At 42.6% G+C, this 27,767-nt stretch overlaps 1 protein-coding gene across 2 annotated transcripts in view; it reads right to left on the minus strand.

The window, feature by feature from the left end:
- Positions 1-27,767, minus strand: part of CAMK4 (calcium/calmodulin dependent protein kinase IV) — a 319,667-nt gene that overhangs the window by 29,478 nt on the left and 262,422 nt on the right. For both annotated transcript variants that reach the window (XM_030567611.1, XM_030567612.1), the window contains exons 6-7: positions 15,181-15,271; positions 12,767-12,841 (exon numbers count right to left, since the gene is read on the minus strand). In XM_030567611.1, the coding sequence (XP_030423471.1) occupies positions 12,767-12,841; positions 15,181-15,271 (166 nt within the window). The remainder of the gene's footprint in view (positions 1-12,766; positions 12,842-15,180; positions 15,272-27,767) is intronic.

Consider the following 27,767-nt stretch of genomic DNA (forward strand, 5'->3'; position numbering starts at 1 on the left):
GCTACTGTATTACCAAACAATGGATGATAGCTAATACTTGATTCCAAAAGAGGATGTGTCAGTTGGTTATGTACATCAGTGGTGGAAACAAAAGCCATATGATGTTGGTGAGGAAGTCTTAATGGTGTAGAGTTATGGGCTGCAAATCGATACCTAGTGCAATACAAACCTCCCGTGGCAATGATTGCGGTAGAGTGCTGGACAAGGAGGAACTAAGCTCAAAAGAAAGATGATTTAAATACAGAAAGTTAAGAGATGTGCAACAGAGAAGTTTGTGCAAAAAGTACAGAATGTGTGTCCAGAAACTGATTTGCCACGAGCTGACAGAGTAGAACTACCCCAAAAGAATGTGCGTTGTGAAAATGAAAAAGGTTCGTGGATGATGTAGATGGGGAAAATCAATAGCAAGAAATAATTAACAGTGGACTGACAAAGTGCAAGCAGTGATCCAGAACAAACAAAAACAGAGCACCAAGAAAAAGAAATGAATCCATTGCTGGAAGTGAAAACAAATACAAAGAAGCTGCCAAGTGGGCAGTGAAAAAGGTCAAATAAAGTGCCACAGATGATCTGTATGCTGAGCTCGTAAATGACCTACAGGTGGCTGGCAAAAAGACATACAGCACTGCAAAAATGAGATGCAACTGTGGGGAGGATGGTATTGCATATCATTTGTAAATGATGATTGGGGAGACTGTGCTACTAACACCTGAACAAGGAAAGGAGAGGAGTAAACAATACTTTGAGAGTCTCTTAAATGAGGCAAATCCCTTTAGGATGGAGTTGCCAATATGTGATCCAAATGAAGGGGATCTGATGAGAAGAAGATTTCAAAATGAAAGCTTTAGGATTGAAGTCCAAGTCCATGCTGTGGCTGACAAAATCCAAGAAGCATAACGTCACTGGTTCAGATACATGCAGAGCATGAATGAAGGGGACCTGATGAGCATAGCATGGCAGGAGAGGATGAATAGAAAGACTCCAAAGAAAGCTATCAAAGCGATGGATGAATTGCATCAAAGAATCTGGTAAGCAGGTGGACCTTAGTGCTGCCCTGGACAGACAAAGATGGAGGATGCTTGCATGACCCAACCCTAATTGATGGGATAAGGGAAAAAAGAAGGGTTACTGGTCTGAAGCTTTGCTAGTCTGTTGGAGCAGTTGTGGTATACAGTACACAGCATGGGACCAGCAATACAGTACTCAAGGGTTAATCCTGGGTCTACAACCAATTCCCTCTGTAGCATTGTGTACATTACATAACCTCTCTCTCTTCCTCAGTGTTTGTCCTCTAGGAACAGAACTGAGACCACTGGCTCATTTCACATAGTGCACCAAAAAGATGGCCATCACTACATACCAGGGACGGTAAAATGGGGATAACATTTCCTTATCCTACAGGAGTGTTGAGTGTCAAGTTAGGGGTTCGTACAGCACTCTGAGGATGTAAAGTGCCACATAAATGCCAAATTCTACTGAACTGCTGTTGTCAGAAATTCACTTTGCAGAAACAATTAGCTGGGGATTCTAAATGGATTGAGAAATTCCTTCCAGCTCCTGTTGACTACGTTTAATGTTCCTTCCAAAACGAAAAATACAAAGAATTAGGTTTGAATCTGTTTGATGCTAAGGGCCCTCAATACCTCAGAGAGGCAATAAGCACACCAAGGATTGGACCCTTAATGACACACATCACCACCAATCAGTCCCCTCTTCCCAATCACTGCCACGCAAACCTCCTGTTGTCTCCTTCCCTCTGCACATATATTCAGTACAAACAGCTGAATCGTCACCACTTTGGAGGCTGCATTACGTGTTTGCTTCCTCTTCTTCACGCAATCTTTTATAATTACAAAAATGAAAGCATAACAAATGGCTTCTGACACTGAGCAATAACTACAGCTTTTTGACATTTGCAGTTTAGTAGAAATGCAGAAATTAGCATGGAGTTTGATAATCAATACCTAAAATACAATGTTATGAGACAAAAGACACTAGGAATAGGTTTAATTTCAAGGCATGTTTAGTTCCTTTGTTTGCCTGATAAAGATGCTGCAAAAACAAATGTATGCATTACTTGCATCCTATTATCCGTTACGTTACAAGCTAATAGAGTAATCTTGCTGCCTTCACCAATGTCTTCCCATTTCCTTTCGTTTCTATAGTAACAAACATCAGAAAGCACGGTCTGCAATACTGTAACTATCTGCTCCTTCTCTCTCTTTTCTTCTATATACTCCATTTATGTTTATTCTCTTCAATCCTGTCAAGGTTCCTTCCCCACTCTGAACTTTAGGGTACAAATGTGGGGACCTGCATGGACACTTCTAAGCTTAATTACTAGCTTAGACCTGGTAACTCTGCCACCATCCAGAAATTTCAGTGTCTGGATCACTTCCTGTTCCCCCCGAAACCTTCCCCTTCCTGGGCAGCCTTGAGAGGCTTCATCAATTCCTTGGTGAACACAGATCCAAACCCCTTGGATCTTAAAACAAGGAGAAATTAACCATCCCCCCTCCCATCCCCCCACCAATCCCTGGTGAGTCCAGATCCAATCCCCTTGGATCTTAAAACAAGGAAAAATCAATCAGGTTCTTAAAAAGAAAGCTTTTAATTAAAGAACGAAAGGTAAAAATCATCTCTGTAAAATCAGGATGGAAAAATACTTTACAGGGTACTCAGATTCATATAGCCCAGAGGAACCCCCTCTAGCCTTAGGTTCAAAGTTACAGCAAGCAGAGGTAAAATCCTCTCAGCAAAAAAGGGACATTTACAAGTTGAGAAAACAAAAATAAAACTAATCCGCCTTGCCTGGCTGTTACTTACAATTTTGAAACATGAGAGACTGATTCAGAAAGATTTGGAGAGCCTGGATTAACGTCTGGTCCCTCTTAGTCCCAAGAGCAAACACCACCCAAAACAAAGAGCACAAACAAAGACTTCCCTCCACCACGATTTTAAAGTATCTTGTCCCCTTATTGGTCCTCTGGTCAGGTGTCAGCCAGGTTTACTGAGCTTCTTAACCCTTTACAGGTAAAAGCGGCATTAACCCTTAACTATCTGTTTATGACAAATCCACATTTATATTTTCATTAGCTAGTGACACTACTTCACAGGTATACAGACTTTACACTAAAAATAATCACTTCAAAGAGTTTGGATACTGTCATAAACAGATAGCTAAGGGTTAATGTTCTTTTACCTGGAAAGGAGTAACCTGAAACACCTGACCATAGGACCAATCAGGAAACAAGACTTTTTCAAATCTGGGTGGAGGGAAGTTTGTGTCTGAGTTCTTTGTTCTGTGTCTTGTGTCTGTCCCTCTCAGCTATGGGAAGGATTTTTTCTGTCTCCTGCTTTCTAATCTTCTGTTTCCCAGTTGTAAGTACAAAAGATAAGATAGTGATTTATATGGTTTTTATTTTGTATTTACATGTGTGTACTTGCTGGAGTGTTTTGAATTGTGTTCTTTTGAATAAGGCTGTTTATTCATATTTCTTTTAAGCAATTGACCCTGTATTTGTCACCTTAATACAGAGAGACCATTTTTATGTATTTTTTCTTTCCTTTTTAAGACCTGTTGGAGTTTTTCTTTAGTGGGGGACTCCAGGGAATTGAGTCTGTAGCTCACCAGGGAATTGGTGGGAGGAAGAAGTCAGGGGGAAAAGAAAATCTCTGTGTGTTAGATTTACTAGCCTGACTTTGCATACCCTCTGGGTGAAGAGGGAAGTACTTGTGTTTTCCAGGACTAGAAATAGAGAGGGTGGAATCCCTCTGTTTAGATTCACGGAGCTTGCTTCTGTGTATCTCTCCAGGAACCCAGGGAGGGAACACCTGGAAGGGAGAAGGGAAGGGAAATGGTTTATTCCACTTTGTTGTGAGACTCAAGGAATTTTGGTCTTGGGGTCCCCGGGGAAGGTTTTTGGGGGGACCAGAGTGCCCCAAAACACTAATTTTTTGGGTGGTGGCAGTTTTACCAGGTCCAAGCTGATAAGTAAGCTTGGAGGTTTTCATGCTAACCCCCATATTTTGGACACTAAGGTCCAAATCTGGGAATAGGTTATGACAGATACATATAGAAGTTAACAAACAGGTTTACTCAGTGCTTCTTGTCTGATCAGGGGCACCAAAGACTATGTCTATACATCATTTTGGAGTGAGTGGGGAGCAAGCATCCCACCCTGGGTCAACAGACTTTGGCTGCTAGAGCTTTATAAACAGCTGTGTAGACAGCACTTTGAAGTTGCAGCTCAGACTGGAGTTTGGGCTTTGAAGTCCACCTGCCCTCCCTAGCCTGAGCTGCAACTTCAAAGTGCTGTCTACACAGTTATTTTTAGAGTGCTAGTGAGAGGACCACTAGCTCGAGTCTGTCAACCCAGGCTGAGAGGCTCACTCCTGTTTGCTCCAAAATGCTGTGTAGACACACCTCAAACTGCAATTAAGTTCAACTGAATACATCCTATAAACCAAATCCTGCTCTGGAGTCATGGAGTTTAAAGCCAGAAGAGATCATCAGATTATCTAGTCTGACCTGTGTATCACAGACCATCACCGCCACCCAGCATCCACACACTAAAAACCTTTACTGTGATGGTCTGGAAGTCATCAATAGGCACAAGAGAGTTACACCTGGCCAGGGAGATAAAAGGCCATAAGAGGAGGTTCTTTAGGAGCAAGAGAAAGATGAAGAAAACTGTAAGTCCACTACATAGTGGGGAAGATGAGCTAATAAGTGAAAGAATCAATAAGGCAGAGGTCTTTAATGACTATTTTGCTTCAGTCTTCACTAAAATGGTTAATGGTGACAAGATACTCAACACAATTAATATCAACAATGGGGAAGGAGTGCAAGCCAAAACAGGAAGAGAACAGGTTAAAAAATATTTAGATAAATTAGATATATTCAAGTCAGGAGGGCCTGATGACATTCAACCTAGGAGACTTAAGGAAGTAGCTGAAGCAACCTCTGAGCCATTAATGATTATCTTTGAGATCTCACAGAGGAGAGGTGAGGTCCCAGAAGACTGGAGAAGGGAAAACGTAGCACCTATTTTTAAAAAAGGAAACAAAGAGGACCCAAGGAATTATAGACTTGTCAGTCTAACTTCGATTCCTGGAAAGATACTGGAACAAATTATTAAGCAATCGATTTGTAAGCAACTAGAGGATAATAGGATTATAAGAAGTAGTGAGCATGGACTTGTCAAGGACAAATCATGACAAATCAACCTAACTTCCTTTTTTGACAGGATTACTGGCCTAGTGGGTGGGGAGAAGAAATAGACGTGATATATCTTGATTTTATTAAGGCTTTTGACACAGTCTTACATGACATTCCCATAAGCAAACTAGGAAAATATGGTATAGATGAAATTAATATAAGGTGGATGCACAACTAGTTGAAAGATCGTACTCAGAGAGTAGTTATCAATGGTTCGCTGTCAAACTGGGAGGGTGTTATCTACTGGAATCCCATGGGAGTCCTTCCTGGGTCTGGCACTATTCAATATTTTTATTAATGACCTGGATAATGAAGTGGAGGGTATGCTTATAAAATTTGCAGATGACACCAAGCTGGGAGGGTCTGCAAGCACTTTGGAGGTCATGATCAGAATTCAAAACAACTCTGACAAACTGGAGAATTGGTCTGAAATCATCAAGATGAAATCCAATAAAAACAAATGCAAAGTTCTTCACTTAGGAAGGAACAATCAAATGCACAAGTATAAAATGGGGCATAACTGGCTAGGTGATAGCACTGTTGAAAAGGATTTGGGGGTAATGGTGGATCAGAGACTGAATATGAGTCAATGATGTGATGCAATTATGAAAAAGGCTAACATTCTGGGTTGTAGTAACCAGTGTTATACGTAAAATACAAGTAATTGTCCTGCTTTGCTCAGCACTGGTGAGTCCCCAGCAGGAGTACTGTGTCCAGTTCTGGGCGCCACACTTTAGGAAAGATGTGGACAAATTGGAGAGAGACCAGAGAAGAGCAACAAAAATGATGAAAGGCTTGGAAAACCTGACCTCTGCAGAAAGGATTTAAAAAAGTGGGCATGTGCAGTCTTAAGAAAAGAAGATTGAGGGGGAGACCTGATAACAGTCTTCAAATACGTTAAGGGCTGTTATAAAAAGGATAGTGATTGTTTTCCATGTCAACCGAAACATAGGACAAGAAGTAATTGGCTTAATCTGAAGAAAGGGAGATTTAGGTTGGAAGGTGAGAAAAGCTTTCTAACGCTAAGGACAGTTTAGCTTTGGAATAGGCTTGCAAGGGAGGTTATGGAATCCCCACCACTGGAGGTTTTTAAGAGCAGGTTGGACAAACACCTATCAGGGACGGTCTAGGTTTACTTAGTTCTGCCTCAGTGCAGGGAGCTGGATTTGATGACTTCTCGAGGTCCTTTCCAGCTCTACATTTCTCTGAGTCTTTGATTACTATTATTTATTATTTGTATTGCAGTAGTGTCTCGGAGCCCCAGTCTGGACCAAGACCCCCTGGTGGTAGGTGCTGTACAAACACAGAACAAAAAGACAGTCCCTGCTCCAAAGAGCTTAAATCTAAGTAATGTATTGAGGAACATCTTGCTGCCCTAAGGAGCCATTTGTAACCCCGACTTGCATATGCTGCTGACTACAGCATACATACCAGCTACTTGCAGGGCTTAATATAGCCTAGCAATAGACCATGGAAACACCTCATAACCAGCAGGCCCTGCTCGCTTGAGACTTTAGGGCCTCATCCTGCGAAGTCCTTAGCACCCTCAACCTCTATTTACTTCAGTGGGAGTTAAAGATTCTCAGCACCTTACAGGATTGGGACCTCAGTGAGGATGCCAGTGTGGTAGCTAGATGCCTGCAGAAGGCATAGTGGCATCTCCCCCCTCCTGGCAGCTGGGGACAGGTTGAACTGCTGTGTAATTGGCAGTATCTTTACCTACTGCAGGAAAGAGCAGACACACATTGGTAACTCTGTCCTCCTGCAGGGAAGGGTGAATGCATCTACTGTGGCATTTCTAATCCCCAACCCTCCAGGAGGTATAGTGGGGGTCAGCAGGGACATTTCTATTTCCTTTCATCCTTGTCCTCCACAAGGGGGAACAGGAAGCAGTATTTCTTTGACACCCATTAATTCCTCTCCCCTGTCCCTAAATACAAGTCGTCACAGGGCTCAAGAAAAAGATCCTAAAACTGTCAAGTATCAGAGGGATAGCCGTGTTAGTCTGGATATGTAAAAAGCAACAAAGACTCCTGTGGCACCTTACAAACTAACAGATATATTGGAGCATAAGCTTTCGTGGGTGAAAGCTTATGTTCCAATACATCTGTTAGTCTATAAGGTGCCACAGGATTCTTTGATCCTAAAACTGTGACTCTCACAATAAATGGAGTATTCTAATAGCAGGGTCTGGAACATTTCAGTTCTTTATGTAGCGATGGCCATCTCTGTGGTGCCCTCTATGAAATGAGCCAACGGTCTCAGTTGTGTTCCTAGCGGGCAAGTGCCGGCATTGCAGTTTACCAGCTGTTGTTTAATGCTTTCAGTTTTGTTATCTTCCAAGTGCTCAGTAGCTCTTTTCTCTTCATATTTGTCCCATGAGTTAACTAGGGCCTGATGGTAAGACTTACTGGAGGCTAACTGCGATGATTGCCTTTTTAATTTTTTCCAAGAGTGGTAACACATTTGCTTTTTCTTTAATTGAAGAGTTTTGTTCCCTCATTTTGGTGCAAGCATGGCTTTGTATTTTGTCCTTGCTGCCTATACTCTGTGTGTTATCTGTGTTTGGGATGCAAGCCAGTGAAAAATGTATGGTTACAGTTTTCTATTACATATTAAGCATATGGAAAGGGCAGTCAGCTGTGTTCATATTGTGGCTAACTTATTTTCTCCCCAAAGCACTGGACATATTACGTTCAGCGCTTAATTATTCATGGCCTATTAGCATTACAGTTTCCTGATTCAGATCAGGACCTCCTTCTCCTACTCAGCAGCTTGGGAGCCTATTTTTGTCTGAGTATGATTCTCTGTGACTTGTTTAATTTTCAGCATCCATGCTTTTTCTTTTTTATTCATGTTAGTGGTGCCTTCTGTTATTAAAAGCCTTAGGCTTGTGGTGTATGAATGTGTTATGATTTATTTCCTTTTACTGAAATGCTGTGAAATCTAATATGAAAACCCACTACATACAATTTAAAATATGTAAAGTTACATTAAAAGCAGGTGTTGTCAGCCATAATGTAATATTTTCACATTATATTTTGTATTATTGCAATGCTTTGCCATTTTATAATTATGATTGACTATTTGAACAGTTTAATTAAACTCTACTTGCAAATGATGTATTCAGTTTGGGCCTATCCCTGCAAAACTGAAGTCAATAGTAGCTTTGCCAATGATTTCCATGGATTCAGGATTAACCATCTGAAGAATGGGCTTCTTCCATGCCAGAATCCATCTTTCGTCTGAATTCAGTAATTCGAGCTAAATTTTCAGACAATAGAGGTTGACTTCAGCAAAAATATGGGTGCATCTGTATTTGTACATGCAAATCAGTTATAATACATACAAATACCTGCTTGCACATGCAATTACTTGATTTGTATGCAAAAATATGGGTTTCACATTTTTCCAAAGCCCATTTTTCCATTGCCAAGACAACTTTCACTTTTGGAAAATGTAGACTTTAGTGAAGAAAAAGGAAACATACCAGAACAATAGAGCAAACACATGACTCATTTTATAAACTGCATGCTTAGTGCTCATGATTAATACAAGGTAAAACAGTGTCATTATGACTCTTAAGAGAACTTTGGTCAAGGCCTGTCCAATATCATAACATAAAAACCAACATAAATATTGAATAACCTAAACTGAATAACTACTTAAGCAATAAAAGTTGTAGCTGCTATGTATTATACTTCATGGGTTACAGTCAGAAGCCAACTGTTGCATTCAAGTTACATGTACAATCGTGCACCTAATTTGTTCATGCAGTTATTATGACTGCATATGCATATTAGGCATTTATGCAAATAAATGGCCAGCTAAAAGTTATTGTGCAGGTAAGCCCCCAATTTGCATGCATAAATGTAGTACCTATATATGCAAATCATGAACACAACTGGCTGAAAAAAGTCATGTGTTGCACACCTCCCAATCTGAGGACACAGACTTGCCCTAGCTCGGCTCAAGCTCAAGCGCTAAAAATAGCAGCGTGGATGTTGCTGCATGGATGTTGGTTCAGGCTAGCCAGCAGAGCTGAGACCCAGGGAGTCAGGTGGGTTTGAGCTCAGGTGGCTAGACCGAGCCTCCACTGGTGTCACAACATCCACACTGCTATTTTTAACACACTAGCCTGTGCTGAGCTAGTGCAAGTCTGTCTATCCAGGGTGTTAGGCATGACCTCAATTGCAGTCTGGACATACCCTCAGTGGCTGAATGTGGTTCGGTCATTAAAATTATAAAACAGAACTTCTATATCTGAGATTTTGAGCAGGCTTCTGTAATCCTGACAGTGGTAATTTTTGGTATGAAGGGCTAGAGAGGGATAGTGGAGTTTTCAGTAAGACTTACAATCACAAATGCATGGAGCTGGCCAAACTCATAAATGACATGCATTGTTTGTAAAAGTTTGATAAAGACTGAAAAACAGAGGTACATACAATAAAGCTGTCTAAATTGTCATTATTATTTGTATTGCCCAGAAGTTCTGAGTAAGATCAGAGCCACTTCGTGTTAGACACCATACAAAGATGGAAAAATATGGTCCCCGCCACACAGAGGTTACTTTTTAAATGTACTTCTAAAATGGCATACAAAGGTGGCATACAGTTCTATCTACCTACATTAAGATATTTATAGTGCACTAATAGTATCTACAGTTAATAACATAAATTGCTATTACTGTGGGCCTAATCATCATGGTAGAGCTGAAACAATCACGTTATTTAATTCTTATTTTATTTTGGTTAAAAATTGATTATGAAAAGGGTCCCAAATCCTTCCACATCCCTCAAAGTGACAAGTACTCCCACCCCAATCTTTCCAGCTGCCAAAATCAACCTTTAACAGTGCAGTCTGCCCCTTTAAGGCCATGGGGGTCCGGGAGCAGCTGACTCTTTTCTGGAGAGAAGCCCAGCAGGCAGCATCTAGTGATTGGGTCTGATGAGTCCCAGCCAAGGGATATAAAGAAGGGCCCCAGCTCTATGAGGTTGCCTGGGACCAGGAGAGGGACTGGGAGTGCACTCTCCAGTGGCTGTACCAGAAGACTGAGAGGGCAGGTAAGCCTTGCAGACACCCTTGTGGAAGGTCACAGATCTCAGTAAAAACAGGACTGTTTTCTGTTGTTGTTGTTTTTTTAATTGCTCCACTTAAACTTCTTTGTGTTAAAGAATAAAAAAGAGCCCTGAGTAAAAGGCTACAAACTGAACTGAGTGTGGCTGTTTGTTTATCCCAGGCTGGTGATCGGGTGCACAGCCACTGTAGGAAGCGCACTAATTTTACCCCATAGTTATCAATTCTGCACTGCTCATCAGCACTCAGGACAAGGAGTCAAGTCGTGCCTGAATGCTCTGGAACTCCAGTCCAGCATTTTCCAGTCCAGCATTCTGCTACTTCTGGTAGTGTCACTTACAGTACCAGAAGTGTGTTCTGCCATTTCTTTTTTTTATGCCTCAGTCACTGGTCAAGACTGTAGCATTTGATAAAGTGCTTTGCTTTCTTGAGACCTTAAGCTATCTCTCTTTCCTAAATAATAATATTAAGATAGATAATTTGGTCTTTATTTAAAAACAAAAAAACAAACAGGTCACCTTAAGCTAGTTTCTACTACACTTAATTTTGGACTATCCAGAATAGTAATTACTAAGGGCCTATCAAGTCACACTAATGAAGTTGCCATTATACCTGACATGCCAATATAATCCATTATTTCAATAATTTCTCATGGATTTTGATGAGATTTGTATAAGTAGGGCTCTACCTAATTCATGGTCCATTTTGATCAATTTCACAGTCATAGGATTTTAAAAATCATAACTTTCATGATTTCAGCTATTTAAATCTGAAATTTCATGGTGTTGTAATTTTAGGGGTCCTGACCCAAAAAGGAGTGTGTGTGTGGGGGTGGTTCCGCAAAGTTATTGTAGGGGTGGGTTGCAGTATTGCTACCCTTACTTCTGTGCTGCTGCTCATGACAGCGCTGCCTTCAGAGCTGGGCAGCTGGAGAGTGGTGGCTGCTGGCCACTAGCCCAGCTGTGAAGGCAGAGCCACCACCAGCAGCAGTGCAGAAGCAAGGGTGGCATGGTATGGTATTGCCATGCTTGCTTCTGCACTGCTGCTGGCCAGGAGCTGCCTTCAGAGCTGGATGCCCAGCCAACAGCTGCTGCTATCCAGCTGCCCAGCTCTGAAAGCAGTGCAGGGTGGATTCTCTGCAGCTTGAGGTCTTCAGACCACAATTTGAAGACTTCAATAACTCAGGAATAGGTTAGGGGTTTGTTATAGAAGTGGATGGGTAGGGTTCTGTGGCCTGCTTTGTGCAGGGGGTCGGACTAGATGATCACATTGGTCCCTTCTGACCCTAGAATCTATGAATCTATAAGTAAGGTGGTAATACCACAATGCCCCTAAAATAACCTTGCAACCCCCCTGCAACTCCCTTTTGGGCCAGGACCTCCAATTTAAGAAATGCTGGTCTCCTCTGTGAAATCTGGGTAAAAGCACACAAAAGACCAGATTTCACTAAGGGAGAGCAGATTTCACGTTCTGTGACATGTTTTTTTTTATGGCCATGAATTTGGTAGGGCTCTATGTATAAGTGGAATATTATTGTATAATGTATTAATTTGTATTCAACATCAGAGTACTTTCATGTAAATTATGAAATTATATTAGAAAAAGTATCAGAGGGGTAGCCGTGTTAGTCTGGATCTGTAAAAGCAGCAAAGAATCCTGTGGTACCTTATTGACTAACAGACCTTTTGGAGCATGAGCTTTCATGGGTCAATACCCTCTTCCTCAGATGCATGTAGTGGAAATTTCCAGGGGCAGGTATATATACGCAAGCAAGCTATGGAAAAGGATAAATGGACACAAATCAGATATCAGGAATGGCAATATACAAAAACCTGTAGGAGAACACTTCAGCCTCCCTGGCCACACTATAGCAGACCTTAAGGTGGCCATCCTGCAGCAAAAAAACTTCAGGACCAGACTTCAAAGAGAAACTGCTGAGTTTCAGTTCATCTGCAAATTTGACACCATCAGCTCAGGATTAAACAAAGACTGTGAATGGCTTGCCAACTACAAAACCAATTTCTCCTCCCTTGGTTTTCACACCTCAACTGCTAGAAGAGGGCCTCATCGTCCCTGATTGAACTAAACTCGTTATCTCTAGCTTGCTTGTGTATATATACCTGCCCCTGGAAATTTCCACTACATGCATCTGATGAAGTGGGTATTCACCCACGAAAGCTCATGCTCCAAAACGTCTGTTAGTATATTAGGTGCCACAGGATTCTTTGCTGCTTATATTAGAAAATACACTGGAATATTGGTTAGTGTGGCTTGGAACTACAGAGTATGTTAATTTTTCAAAAACATACACTGATGCCAGCTTCTGAATTCTAGTTTTTGATTTAAGCTGTTCAGGAGCCTTGTCAATCTTAAGAAACTTGCATTTGTCAAACACAGAAACTGGAAAATGTAAATAGTCTCTGAATCAAAGTCTAAGTCCAATATATTGTAAGTAATAAAGGAACATACCACAGTACCCTGGAGTTCCACAAACTGTCTTCATAGTCACTTGATCTTCCACAATCTTGGAAAGCCCAAAATCAGCTGTCAAGATTTGTAGAAACATAAAATAAAAGTTTTATTGTCTGCTTGTAATTGTGTAAAGTGAGCATAGATTCAACAAGGGGAAGCGCTTCACTTTTCTTTTTGACAATGCTACATTTAAGGAAAATCACCGTCATTTTAAGAACAAATGAAAAGAAAAATTACTTCAGAAGAATTGCATGGAAACAAAATTATACAGAAGCAAAATTTGTGTTGATGGATTAAATCCTCTTGCTCTAAGCTCACGAAATATTTTTAAAGTACAACTTGTGCTAGCTGCTCTAAGGACAGTGGAACATACAGCAGCCAACAACGAAGAGTCAGATGCAGAGTCAATCAAGTACTCAGAACTTCTGAACAGCACATGGAATACAAAATACTACGAATACAAAATAAATAAATACAAAAAAGAAGATGTTTAAAGACTGGAGAAGGTATATGTTATAAAACAGAACATTATCCATTTTGTAGAGTATTTTCATGAAAATAGGGCCTTTGTTCTGATTATGTACTTAGTTCAGTGGTTCCTTGAAGCCAGAGAGAAGCTGCAGCTTGTCTCTCCTGCCACGGTGTTGGGGACCATTGGTACAGTACCGTACTGTATTATGCCTTAAAGGGGATCCAACCTGTGATCGCGTCATATGCGATTTCGCGTTATGGCGGAGTGCGTTATTGCGAAGTTTGATTGTAGTTTGTTTGTTTAACATGAGTTTAAAAGTGAGTACTCTGAGCTAAGAACAAGAAGATAACAGTTGATATTGTGTTTTGAAAATGCAGATTTAGTAGTTACCATGCGCTGTACAAGAGCAGTGACAGATTAGCCACTAGGCCAATGGGGCCCATGCTCAGGGGCCTGGCCAATTGGGGACCCCTGAAAAAATGGGCATCCCCATTCCCTGACCCCCAGGTGCTCCTGCTGGGGAGCAAGGTCGGGGCGCAGGGACTTGCCCCACTCCTTTTGCCAGCCTGGTGCTCCTGCCGGGTAGTGGGGGAAGCCCCCATGCCCCAATCTCACTCCCTGGCAGGAGCACTGGGCAGGTGCCTGCGCCCCAATCTTGCTCCCTGGCAGGAGTGCTGTGGGGGTGGGGGAAACTGCAGGTGAAGCAGTGGGGAGGAGGCCCCACTTGCTTTGGTCCAGGGTCCCACAGAATCCTAAACCGCTTCTGCCTGCCCAGGACTCTGAGAACATATTTGTGTTTCTAGCACATGGGGGCAGCCTATGCCACTGCGTCTTCACTTTTGGATTTCCTTATGAAAGAGAGACCAAAAGGCTCAGAGATTATTTTTCTTTTCTTTACAATATGTACACGTTAGATCTCTTTCAGTTATCACATCAGCAATGCCACAGCCTACATTCTGCTGCTTTCTGCTTTATCAGAGTTCGGCACTGGGCAGCCATAAACTGGCACACAAACTGTATATTCCCTACATGGAAGTGGTGAATATTCATCTCTCAGAGGCTTAGGGTCTGACATTCAAAGGTGCTGAGCACCCAGAGCTCCTACTGACTCCAGCTGCAGTTGCAAGTGCTCAGCGCTGCTGGAAATCAGGCCCTCAGTGAATGCCCTCTTCACCCTGGTTTGTGACAGACTCTGCGAATTCAAGTCAGCTTGTAGCTTATCTGGTTTCTTCACATCTTTTTTCATACTGCCACCTATGCCTGGAATAACTTCTCTAATCTGCGCCAAACAACCTGCCTCTCCTCCTTCAAGCTCCTCAAAACTCACTCCTTTTGGCTTGCTTTCATTGCTTGCCTCCACCTTCGCACTCTCATTCATATTTGTCCCAAAATTGTAATATACTGTCTAACAAAAAAGGAACTAACAAGTGGTGTATGTAGCTAGAATCTGATCTCATAATCTTTCCGTATTGTGATCTTCACTCTCCCAAATCCAATTCTTCCTGTGTTTGTCATTTCTTGAGGTATTGTGCCTAATTTAGACTGTAAATTCCTCAGGGCAAGTATCAGAGGGGTAGCCGTGTTAGTCTGGATCTGTAAAAGCAGCAAAGAATCCTGTGGCACCTTATAGACTAACAGACGTTTTGGAGCATGAGCTTTCGTGGGTGAATACCCATTTCGTCATGCTCCAAAACATCTGTTAGTCTATAAGGTGCCACAGGATTCATTGCTGCGTTTCCTCCAGGGCAGCGATCTATCTTTTATTTATTTTTAAAGAACAATGCACAGCTGTGCTGCTGTATAAAGAATGGGCCTATTCATCTGGATATCATTGCTAAAATAGAATACAATGATGGGGAGAAGAGGAGATACATGTGAATCACATAAAATAATATCAATACAAGGGAAGGATGGGAAGTATATAGCTAGTGTTGCTCACCTATTTTTAATGGTGCGTCTGGTGCTGGTGTTGCATAGAGTAGATTCTCTGGCTTCAAATCACGGTGAACAATCCCATTTGCATGCAGGTACTAGAAGGGAAAAATCAAAGTGTCTAAATCATAGTATGAAACAGCTTTTTCCTAATCCTCTATTGTTACAGTCTACTGACTGGTTTCAGAGTAGCAGCTGTGTTAGTCTGTATACGCAAAAGTACTCCTGTTCTTTTTGCAGTCTACTGACTATTATTTCATGACAAGGGATAACCCAATTAACCAGATTTCAAAAAATTGTTTACAAAACTTCTTAGCATGAGACACTTGAATATAGTTTGTCATCTGAACAAGAAACTGAAAATTGAAAAAGAGAGAGCATCAGCTCTCAGGATTAAGAAGAAAAACCATCCCTGAGAGGCTTGGGCCATGTCTACATCTAAAATTTTGCAGCGCTGGTTGTTACAGCTGTATTAGTACAGCTGTATAGGGCCAGCGCTGCAGAGTGGCCACACACAGCAACCAGCGTTGCAAGTGGTGTTAGATGTGGCCACACTGCAGCGCTGTTGGGCGGCTTCAAGGGGGGTTCCGGGAACGCGAGAGCAAACCGGGGAAGGAGACCAGCTTCGCCGCGGTTTGCTCTCGCGTTCCCGGAGCCACCCTGCAAACCGCAGGGAAGGAGACCTGCTTGCTCGGGGTTCCGGGAACGAGAGAGCAAGCCGGGGAAGGAGACCAGCTTCGCCGCGGTTTGCTCTCTCGTTCCCGGAACCCCGAGCAAGCAGGTAAGGAGAACCGCTTGCTCGGCGGTTCGGGGAACGAGAGAGCAAACCGGGAAAGGAGACCAGCTTTGCCGCGGTTTGCTCTCGCGTTCCCGGAGCCACCCTGCAAACCGCAGGGAAGGAGACCTGCTTGCTCGGGGTTCCGGGAACGAGAGAGCAAACCGCGGCGAAGCTGGTCTCCTTTCCCGGTTTGCTCTCTCGTTCCCCGAACCGCCGAGCAAGCGGTTCTCCTTACCTGCTTGCTCGGGGTTCCGGGAACGAGAGAGCAAACCGGGAAAGGAGACCAGCTTTGCCGCGGTTTGCTCTCTCGTTCCCGGAGCCACCCTGCAAACCGCAGGGAAGGAGAACCGCTTGCTCGGCGGTTCGGGGAACGAGAGAGCAAACCGGGAAAGGAGACCAGCTTTGCCGCGGTTTGCTCTCTCGTTCCCGGAGCCACCCTGCAAACCGCAGGGAAGGAGAACCGCTTGCTTGGCGGTTCGGGGAACGAGAGAGCAAACCGGGAAAGGAGACCAGCTTCGCCGCGGTTTGCTCTCGCGTTCCCGGAACCCCGAGCAAGCAGGTCTCCTTCCCTGCGGTTTTCAGGGTGGCTCCGGGAACGCGAGAGCAAACCGCGGCAAAGCTGGTCTCCTTTCCCGGTTTGCTCTCTCGTTCCCCGAACCGCCGAGCAAGCGGTTCTCCTTACCTGCTTGCTCGGGGTTCCGGGAACGAGAGAGCAAACCGGGAAAGGAGATCAGCTTGATTACCAGAGGCTTCCTCCTTCCACGGAGGTCAAGAAAAGCGCTGGTAAGTGTTTACATTGGATTACCAGCGCTGGATCCTCTACACCCAAGACAAAACGGGAGTACGGCCAGCGCTGCAAACAGGGAGTTGCAGCGCTGGTGATGCCCTGCAGATGTGTACACCTTCAAAGTTGCAGCGCTGTAACTCCCTCACCAGCGCTGCAACTTTCTGATGTAGACAAGCCCTTACTGACCATTTAAAACACAATGGTAACATCTCTAGGGGTTAATGTTAAGGTAACAGATGCTGAGATATTGAAATCTGAAGCATCAGAAAAGCATTAGGCAGCTTTGTATGTTAAATCATTCTGAGACGTCAGAACATGGTCACCCAACTACTGAACTACACATAAACTTTTATGAGAACAAGCATTGTGGAAAACTTACCATGTTTGCTGCTCTAAAAATAAAATCTTTACTTTCTACAGCAGACTGAAAGATTATAATACTGTGCAGTCCTGAAGCCTTGGTTTCACATGCCCCTGGCATTCTCAAAAGCTATCATGGTTTTGGATTGAAAATGTCAAGGCTTCATCTTATCCCACTTTTCTGGGTGGAAAATTTGGGCAAAATCTGTTCAGCTCTTTTTCAGTTGTCCGAGCATGAAATCAGATCTCCTGCCACAAGTTAGAAACAAATTTTATTTCTATGGATGGGAAAAATAAAAGTGTGTCTCTTCTTCAGCACAAAGACACTGGGCAGCCAGACTCACATCTTCAGGAAGGAGGCCACTAGTTTCCTCTCTACTGGAGCTACCTGCTCCAAGCAGCTTTGCTCTTTAAGGTTCTGCAGCACATGTAGTTGCCTTCTTTTTCCTCCTTACAATCTGGGCCAACTGTTATATACAGATTGGGTTCCTGGTATACAGCCAGTATACCTGGAGCCTTCTGAGCTTATGCCCTGATTGCACAATCAGTCCCTTACTTGGTAAATACCCTGGACCTGACTGTCCTTTGGTTTCCTTCCCCCCTCCCCCCCATTTTTTTTTTTTTTTTACACTAGTGGAACTCCAGTAACTTCAACCAGTGTGAGTGACAGGAGCATCAAAGCCCCAGTATTTTGAGTATGTAGTGCAACGGTTATTTGTACGTGTAAGCTACTTGATAGTTACACTCAGGGCCTGTCTACATGTGAAAATTGTACCAATTTAACTAACTTGGTTTTGAAACTGATTTCGTTAAATTGGTGCAGTCCCCTTATGTGGGCATTCATTTAAGTTTAAGGGTGCCTGGTAGTGATTTGGCTTCAGCTGATTTCTCACTGATTTAGTTTAATCAGAACAATATTTTTGTAGAAAGAATGCCTTGGTACTGTAGGTCCCAAGTTAATTATCATGAAAGCTGTGCTTTGAATTAAAAGATAGAAACAATTATATACACACTGTAATTATCATGCACAGCAAATACCTTAGCTCTACCTTCTATATACTAACTATGTCATTTAATGGTCACCAGTTACCATGAAAATAAAGAAACCAGGAGGAGGAACATGGTCCAGGGGATAAGTCACAAGCCTGGTATGTTCCAGGCTCCCCCAGGGATTCACTCTGTGTTTGACCTCAGACTCTATAATTCACCTCAGTTTCCCCCATCTCTAAAACAGGGATGATATTTGTGTAATAGGGCTTTAGGTCTGTGGATGAAAACTGCTGTAAGTATACAGTACTGTATGATAGTTTATGATTACATTTGCACTCTATAATACACAGAGATATTTAACTTAACCAAATAGTCCTGCTTGCACTTTCTTCTAATTTTCAGTAAATGGTTCTAGAATGTAAAAGAAGGTTGTTCGCTGTTTGCAGCTTCATTAATCTGTGTTACCACCATAAACTGTTAAGTAGAAAATTTGTATTTACCTCACAGCATTGTATTTCCATAGCAACATTACTTTGATATATTCAGATTCAGTAAAGTCCTGTAGCATCTGTGTACTAAAGTATGTGATTTACTTGTCAAGTAACGGCAATTAGTCTCTTCAGAAGTGCGTTACAATAAACAAGAATAAGATGAGTTACTAATTTAACACCTGAAAAGGAGTAACACAAAAAGAACAATGCAAGATCATGAAAAGGGCATTATCTCAGTGAAAATGTATTTTTGAGCATACATATGGATTTACACTGTATTGAATTTATGCTGATAACCATTCTTACAAACTGAAGTCAGACAAAACTTAATCTACTAGCATTTAAGGTGGGCACGAAGAAGGGAATTTGAAATGAGTTCATGTTTGTGGTTTAAAACACTCCCAATCCACAAATGTGAGAGTGCAGATCAGGTATTTTGCACCCAGTTAACCACTTTCATGAGCAAATGTGGGCTGTGTGCAGAAACCAGTGGGCCTGACACACTTTTGTAGGTTTGTTAAAAGTTTGATCTTTAGGCTATGTCTACACTGCAATTAAAAACCAGGGGTGACCCATGCCAGCTGACTCAGCTAAGGGGCTGTTTAACTGCCATGCAGACATTCGGGTTTGGAGTGCAGCCCCGATTCTAGGACCCTGCAAGTGGGAGGGTCCCAGACCTCCCGAGCCCAGAAGACTATGCCACAATTAAACAGCCCTGCAGTCTGAGCCCCACAAGCCTGAGTCATCTGGCATGGCCAGCTGTGGGTGTCTAATTGTAGTGTAGACATAACTTGAGTGTTTCATTCAGAAACTTTTAGAACCGGGCAATCTGGAATCAGCACTGTTTTGGGGAATACTACAGGACATTGTCTAATTAAAGTTTTTATTTTACTAGGTATAAAAATCTAAATACAAATGATTTACTGATTATTTTTGTTTTGTCTAGTCATATCCAAACTCCTCCCCGTTGCAGTGCATGCAACTCCAGGTTGGATCATTGTTAGAGTGACCAGACTGAACAGACTTTCAGGGGTGGTGGTGGGGGAGAAACTGGGACACCTGACATGAGCAGGGAGGTGGGTGTGCAAAAGATGACTTTCCGGTGTTTCAGGATTCATGCATAGTTTGGTGAGAGAGACGAATGAGCCCTCTCTGCCTCCCCAGCTCTTTTCGCAGTCAAGCAATCTTCCTCTTTCCTGCTACCCAATGGACTTGACTGAATAGGAGGTTGTCATAAACAGATAGTCAAGGGTTAATAGAACAGAAGTACTTCATGTCTCTTTTGCCTGTAAAGGGTTAAGTTCAGTGAGCCTGGCTGCAGGGCCGGCGCTACCATTTAGGCGACCTAGGCAATGGCCTAGGGTGCCAGAATTTTGGGGGGACGCTATTTTGCCGGGGGGGGGGCAGCACGCGGGTCCGGTGGACCTACCGCAGTCATTTCGGCGGACGGTGCACTGATCTAAAGGCTCCGGCAGACCTACCACAGTCATGCCTGCGGCAGGTCCACCGGAGCCTTTAGACCAGCGGACCACCCGCTGGCATCACTGCGGCAGCTCCACCGGAGCCTTTCCAGCAGCGGACCGTCCGCCGACATGACTGCGGTAGGTCCACCGGACCTGCGGGGGGCGGCGAAATGGCCATTCGCCTAGGGTGTCAGAAACCCTGATGTCGCTCCTGCCTGGCTGTCACCTGACCAGAGGACCAATCAGGGGACAGGATACTTTCAAATCTTGAGGGAGGGAAGTTTTTGTGTGTGCTGTTAGTTTTTGGTTGTTGTTCACTCTGGGGGCTCAGAGGGACTAGACGTGCAACCAGGTTTCTCTCCAATCTCTCCGATACAGGCTCTTATAAGTTCAGAATAGTGAGTACTAGGTAGATAAAGCGAGTTAGGCTTATGTTTGTTTTCTTTATTTGCAAATGTGTATTTGGCTGGAAGGAGTTCAAATGTGTATTTTGCTGAAATAATTTTAATTCGTACTTGTATACTTAGGCTGGGAGGGTATTCCCAGTGTCTATAGCTGAAAGACCCTGTACCTATTCCATTTTAAATTTACAAAGATAATTTTTACTGTTTTTCTCTCTTTAATTAAAAAAGTTTCTTGTGTAAGAACCTGATTGTTTTTTTATTCTGGTGAGACCCCAGGGGACTGGGTCTGGATTCACCAGGGAATTGGTGGGGAGAAAGGAGGGAAGTGGGAGAGAGAGGCTAATTTCTCTCTGTGTTAGGATTACTGTCTCTCTCAGGGAGAGTCTGGGAGGGGGAGAGAGAAGGAGGGGAGGAGGTGCATTTTCCTCTCCGTTTAAGATTCAAGGAGTTTGAATCACAGTGATCTTCCAGGGTAACCCAGGGAGGGGAAGCCTGGGAGAGACAACGGTGAGGGAAAGGGTTTACTTTCCTTGTGTTAAGATCCAGAGGGTCTGGGTCTTGGGGATCCCCGGGCAAGGTTTTGGGGGGACCAGAGTGTACCAGGAACTGGAATTCCTGGTTGGTGGCAGCGCTACAAATACTAAGCTGGTAATTGAGCTTAGAGGAATTCATGCTGGTACCCCACCTTTTTGGACGCTAAGGTTCAGAGTGGGGAATTATACCATGACAGAGGTGATGACTTGGCTTGAGATTTGTGTGAAAGAGAGGTCACTGGAAGGCCTCAAGGAAGAGGTGAAGTAAGGGTATGTCTACATCTACAATTTTGCAGCGCTGGTTGTTACAGTTGTATTAGTACAGCTGTATAGGGCCAGCGCTGCAGAGTGGCCACACTTACAGCAACCAGCGCTGCAAGTGGTGTTAGATGTGGCCACACTGCAGCACTGTTGGGCGGCTTCAAGGGGGGTTCGGGGAACGCGAGAGCAAACCGGGCAAGGAGACCAGCTTCCCCGCGGTTTGCTCTCGCGTTCCCCGAACCCCCCCTGCAAACCGCAGGGAAGGAGACCTGCTTGCACGGGGGTTCGGGGAACGCGAGAGCAAACCGCAGGGAAGGAGACCTGCTTGCTCGGGGGTTCGGGGAACGCCAGAGCAAACCGGGGAAGGAGACCAGCTTCCCCGCGGTTTGCTCTCGCGTTCCCCGAACCCCCCTGCAAACCGCAGGGAAGGAGACCTGCTTGCACGGGGGTTCGGGGAACGCGAGAGCAAACCGGGGAAGGAGACCAGCTTCCCCGCGGTTTGCTCTCGCGTTCCCCGAACCCCCCTGCAAACCGCAGGGAAGGAGACCTGCTTGCTCGGGGGTTCGGGGAACACGAGAGCAAACCGGGGAAGGAGACCTGCTTGATTACCAGAGAGGCTTCCTCAGGTATGCTGGGATACCTGCTTATTCCACGGAGGTCAAGAAAAGCGCTGGTAAGTGTCTACACTTGATTACCAGCGCTGGATCCTCTACACCCGAGACAAAACGGGAGTACGGCCAGCGCTGCAAACAGGGAGTTGCAGCGCTGGTGATGCCCTGCAGATGTGTACACCTCCTAAGTTGCAGCGCTGTAACCCCCTCACCAGCGCTGCAACTTTGTGATGTAGACAAGCCCTAAGATGTCAACATGACTCAGACCTAGAGATTCTTCATGGATGTGTTTAGTCAATTTCACCAGTTCAAGTGGCCAGTGACACTTTCAATAGGCCAGGTTTGCAGGAGGTTACAACACTTGAAAACGTTTTAAAAACCAAACATCAAGACAGATACTATAAATGGGGACATTCCTGCTTATTAGGAACACAGTCACCCAAATGGTGCACAAGAACCAGAAAGAAAAGCAAACAAAAAAACCACAGAAATTGACTAGAAACAAAAGAGATTATTTTAATTGTCTAAGATGATTGAAATGCACATAAATGGTGAAAATAATATAATATGTGTGATGGGGTACATTACCAACCCCGCACTGAAAGGGTTAATGATAATCCGTGGGCACAATCAGCCAAACCCCACTACCCTGGTAGTCAGTGTTGAACCTGGAGAGGGGAGACCTGGCTCAGTCTCCACATAGAATAAAGATCACACAGAGTTGTTTATTTTTGTAAAGCCGTTGGGCAGGCACTGTCTTCCTATGCCTGTACAGCGCCCAGCGCACCTATGCACTGCTGAATAAAAATATCATATTGATGATGATAAATAGTCTTTGCCCATTGAATCAACCCTGGGGGAGCAGAATCCTCTCCATTGGCAGGTGAAGAAGCACCAGTGCAACTATTCAGTGACCACCTCAATTGCCTCTCAGCTGTGGAAACATCAGTTGTGACCCACCTTTCCCTTCCAAATAAATGAATTTTAGCCATGAGTCTACATAGCTACAGACTCATTGGCTTTACTCTGTCTACTCTCCCAGCTCCTATGTGCACTGCTACAGAATGTACAGCCTCAGAACTAATCCATGGTGCAGAGGGCAGTCTCTTGCATTGCCTCTTCAAAGTCTATCTACCTCCCTCCTCCCCATAATAGAACTGCAGTGGTTCTGCTGCACTGTGAGTCTTGTTTGCAAGCTCAAGTGCAGTAGGATTGACCTCACACGGTGTTGATCAAACTTCAGGCACACAGTAGGTTACAACAGTATCAGTTTTATATAATCTCAGAAGACCTGGAGTAAATGTATTTTAGGATTCAGAGTGTCAAATGGATTAAACTCTGACATGCTCAGCACTGTAGAAGACACAAATAAATACACACCTTTACCCTGTCTACTCTATAAAACACAGACAGGCTTTCTCCTAGTTTTTAATTCATGCAACACACAATACCAACTTATGATTGGCACATGCCCATGTCTCCCTAAAGGTGACCTGCAAAGAAAAAAGCATTCATCTTCTGTCCCACTTCCCATTTTTTTGCTTCTTTATGAGACCCGAAAGCTTCTTTTACCTCAAAAATTCAGGTCTTATCTAGCCTGAAAGATCTGATGACTAGTGAAATTATGACGACATCACAAGAATTGCGAGTCTGAAAGATGAAGAACTGGTAATAGCAAGGAAACTCTGGGTTTGCTTATTTATATTGACACCTAATCCACTTTAACGTCTAACAAACATTGTGGAGAAAGAGTTTTGGTTGAACACCTTTCAGTTAAGGTGACAACTCCCAGCAGGCATTGATTTAGCTGTGGGAAGAAGTGGGTGACATTGGGCTTCAGTGTACACTTTTATATTACGCTCTGTGGTAATGCTTCACAGTATTTTTATTATATTATATATATATATATATATATATAATAAAAATACTGTTATATATATATATATACACACATACACACACACAGTCTTGTAATACCTGCCTGCCACTTTCGCGAGTGTTTAATTCACTCAGAGTTTAAAAGGGAGAAGTTTTTATAGCCTCTATTTCTGCTGTTTTGCTACAGAATATTTTTAGGACTTTCACATGGAAGCTATTACTAAATCAAGGCTGCAGGATACAGGCGAGTGGAACAAAAACCATGGGTTCCAGTTCCAGTTCAGCACAGGCTCTGCATAGCTAAAAATGCTACTAAAGCTTTGAATTCTCTTTAAAATATTAAAAGAAAGTTCTTTTGCTCTGATTTCAGGGATGTCTAGACTTGTAATTAAGCTTTTTCTCGGGCTCTAACAAAAGTGTGTCATTGTGTAATGAAAGCCACAGCATCGTAATTTAGTTTAATTACAGCTACATAATATTTGATGGGCATATGGGTAATTGATAATGGCCCTGGAGCAGCTAGGAGAAAGCTTAAATAACCTTTTTAAGAACCTTACAGGACCAAGGAGGCCCATTCATTAAGTGAAAAAGATCCTTCTTTTCTATTCCTTTTTTTGTTGGTAATATTATTCTGATTGGTTTTTATGTAAACAGACTATGTCTCTAAAATGGCAGAACAAGATTCCAGTTAATTCTGTCTAAAAACATCCTGCACAAACCACACAATATAGAGAAAGACATGTCCTTATCTTTCAAAATACACTCCCTGAATTACATACTTCCATACTGACCTAGACTTCAAAAACCTTTTCAAGTAGTGAACAGAGAAATATGGTGTGTTCAAGATTTCAGGGAATGAGGGGGAACAAAAAAATTAATGGCTTGAAAGTGGCTCTCTAAAATCAAACTCTGTATGAGATGACTTAATATTTGTATAATAACACAGTAATAATAAGCACTTTGCTGTCTGGTATGTGGGCAAGTTTTTTGACAGATGATTTTACAATGTTTTATCCTCGGGCAAATTACTTAATCTCTGTACCTCATTTTCCCCATCCATAAAATAGGAGTGATGCTTACTTTTGTAAAATGTTTTTTTTTCTATGGATGAACTGCAATAAGTGTACAATGCTATCTAATTTATCATTACATTTGTACTTCTCCCATTGAGGTCAATGCAAAACTCCCACTGTTTCAATGGAATCAGGGGCTTTATGTCAGTTTTAAGAATAAAAGTAATGTTAAATATGAAAGATTTGGTCCTGGGATCCTTGTGTGAATCAGACTGCAAACAACTTGGAAGGCAGGATTGGGCCCAAAATTGTGCAATGTCTGTTCTTTGGAAAACAAGATAATGTAATATATTGATTGTAGAAAAAATTGTATATTGGATTGTTTTAATGATCATATTAACAGTGATTTATTTAGGTGTATAACATCTGCTTGATGAAACATCTTAGCCTTTTCATTCTTTCTGAATTAGGAAAAATGAAATGCCATATACACATGAATTATCTCAGAAATAGAGAAGTTATTGTACTAGTGTTGGCACAGTTTTTGAGAATTATCACTTATTTTCTTTCTCCAGAGGTAACTGACAGTGTGATAGTTACAAAGGCAGGCCTACCTTCTGCTATAAGTTACTGATTCAACTCCTCCAGTGTCAGTGAGCTTGCAGCAGTACAACTGACAAATAATGCATTGTCAAATTGCACGTGCACACCATAAATTTCACTGTTTTATTATTCCCCTATAACTAGAGTGACCAAATAGCAACTATGAAAAAAAGGGGCAGGGGGTGGGGGATAATAGGTGCCTATACAAGAAAAAGTCCCCAAAAATGGGACTGTCCCTTTAAAAACAGGACAGCTGGTCACCCTACCTATAACAGTGCATGTTGTCTCATGTGTATATGGCAACCAGAAGGCTCTTTTTATCACTGCAAGAAACAGAAGCAACACTGAACTGTTATGTACTTAATTTAGCACATTTTGGAATTTTTCATGTGGTAAAAATTCACATGGTTATTTAGGAAGCTAGCATGCTAATTAAACCTTATAGTACATTCTTGGCACAAATCACTCTCATTCACTTCCATGGGAATCTGGGATTCATAAGAAATTTAGGATCAGGACCTACATCTGTTTGTTATTCAACAGACTCACCTCCAAAAATGTCCAGAAAATGGGTTAGTTTAGTGAAACCAATTTAACTGAATTTTAATTAGGTGAGCAAAGGATACTTTCCTTCATGTTTTTAGAAATATGCATTACATACAGCCAGTTTAATTTATTAAAATGGTGAATCTGAGTACTATAAAAATGCGTGAAGAAACGCAACAATATGGCTCACAAATCTAAAGCCATGCTTATTTCCTGTTTGTCCACCACATTTCACACCTTTAAATAACTCTCACTGGAAATTCTAAATCACACAACTTGATTTATCCACTACAAGAAATTTAGACCGTAACCTCCACAATTATTTTCTTTTAAACGAAGAAACAATACACTAATTTTACTCTTAAATGATAACCACAAAACACCACTTTCATCAATCATATTTAAAGCTCTGTTCTAGAATTGTGTTCTTCTTTAACAATAGCTGTGAAATCTACACTAGCTAATATCCAAAACTAACTGGAATTTTTTGGCATGACTGGAATGTAAAACAGAAGTGTTTTCCTGCTCTTGAATCAGACGTGACATTATCCTAAAGGATGAAATGCAAAGTTCTACTACATTATTTAATCATTGTGTGACACACACAAGTGCTGGTAAGAGACTTCCCTAATCCCAGCCACCTGACATGAGTCAGTCTACTACATTCTTTCCCATCTCATAACAGATAATTCCTTCCACGCCGTTCCACAATCCGTTCTAGTTTGAATGAATGCACTCTCGTATGAAGAGTGTGTGAAAAGCTGGGGATCATTAGGAAAGGAGATGAATAAGAGAGAAAATGATAAAAAAAAATACAAAATAACGAGCTGGAACTTCTACCCTCCCCATCTCACAGCACAAGAGCAAGGAGACATACAACGAAATTGAAAGGTGGCACATTCAGCACAAAAAAAGGAAATACTTTTTCCACACTCCGTATAATTAGAATAGAACTCATTGTCAAGAATGTCATTGAGGGCAAGCATTTTGTAAGATTCAAAGAGGGATCAGATGCTTATATGGATAACAAGAATAGCCAGAGTTATAACAGTTAATGCAAACAAAGAGGTTTTGAAGGCACAAAATCAGGGCCAGTCCAGGTGTTTTGCCAGAGTGGTCAATGTTTTCAGTGATCCAGCTGCCCCTGGAGTGGCTGAGAAAACAACCAACCAGCCAATCAGATTGGCAGAGTGGCACAGCGATGTAGTGCCCCTGCAACTTGGTGCCCAGCACTACTGCCCTCCTCACCTACCCCTAAACTCAGCATAAAATCCTTGTGTTTCAGGGTTTAAGCCAATCTCTGACTATTGAAGATAAGGATGAAACTTCCTGGGAGGCAGCTTATCCCACTGTGAGCTTCTTGAATCTTCTACCTACTGTGTTTCTTCTACCTACTGTGGGTTTCTCGCATCTTCCTCTGAAGCCTCTAGAGTTGGTCATTGTTGGAGCTAGGATATTGGACTAGATGGACCATGGTTCTGATAAAGTCTGGAAATTCCTATATTCTTTGTGTTGTGTTACTTGTGTAAACCATTTTAGCATTAGGGAAAATAGCAAAGAATTCACAGACTTCGTTCTCCTAAAATGGTCCTGAGCACCTTACTCGGGCAAAACGCCAATTGAACTCAGGATTAGAAGATAAGATTTAAGTATTATTCTTAACTATGGTCTGCTCTTGGGACAGGACTAATTCTTGGGGCCAGTTAGAGCAACCACAGAAATTGCAAGGCTGCCTATGGGTCACTCTACCTTCTGCCTCCAGAATGCCTCTACATGAGGAGGGGTGGAGGAGGGTGGCATAGGGACTGCCTACATTGGTCCTGCACCATCCCTTTTCTGGGTGAATTCCCTATGAGGCCATGCTATACTCTCTACG

The sequence above is a fragment of the Gopherus evgoodei genome, chromosome 6, assembly GCF_007399415.2.
Source record: "Gopherus evgoodei ecotype Sinaloan lineage chromosome 6, rGopEvg1_v1.p, whole genome shotgun sequence".
In the NCBI taxonomy this organism is placed as follows: Eukaryota; Metazoa; Chordata; order Testudines; family Testudinidae; genus Gopherus; species Gopherus evgoodei.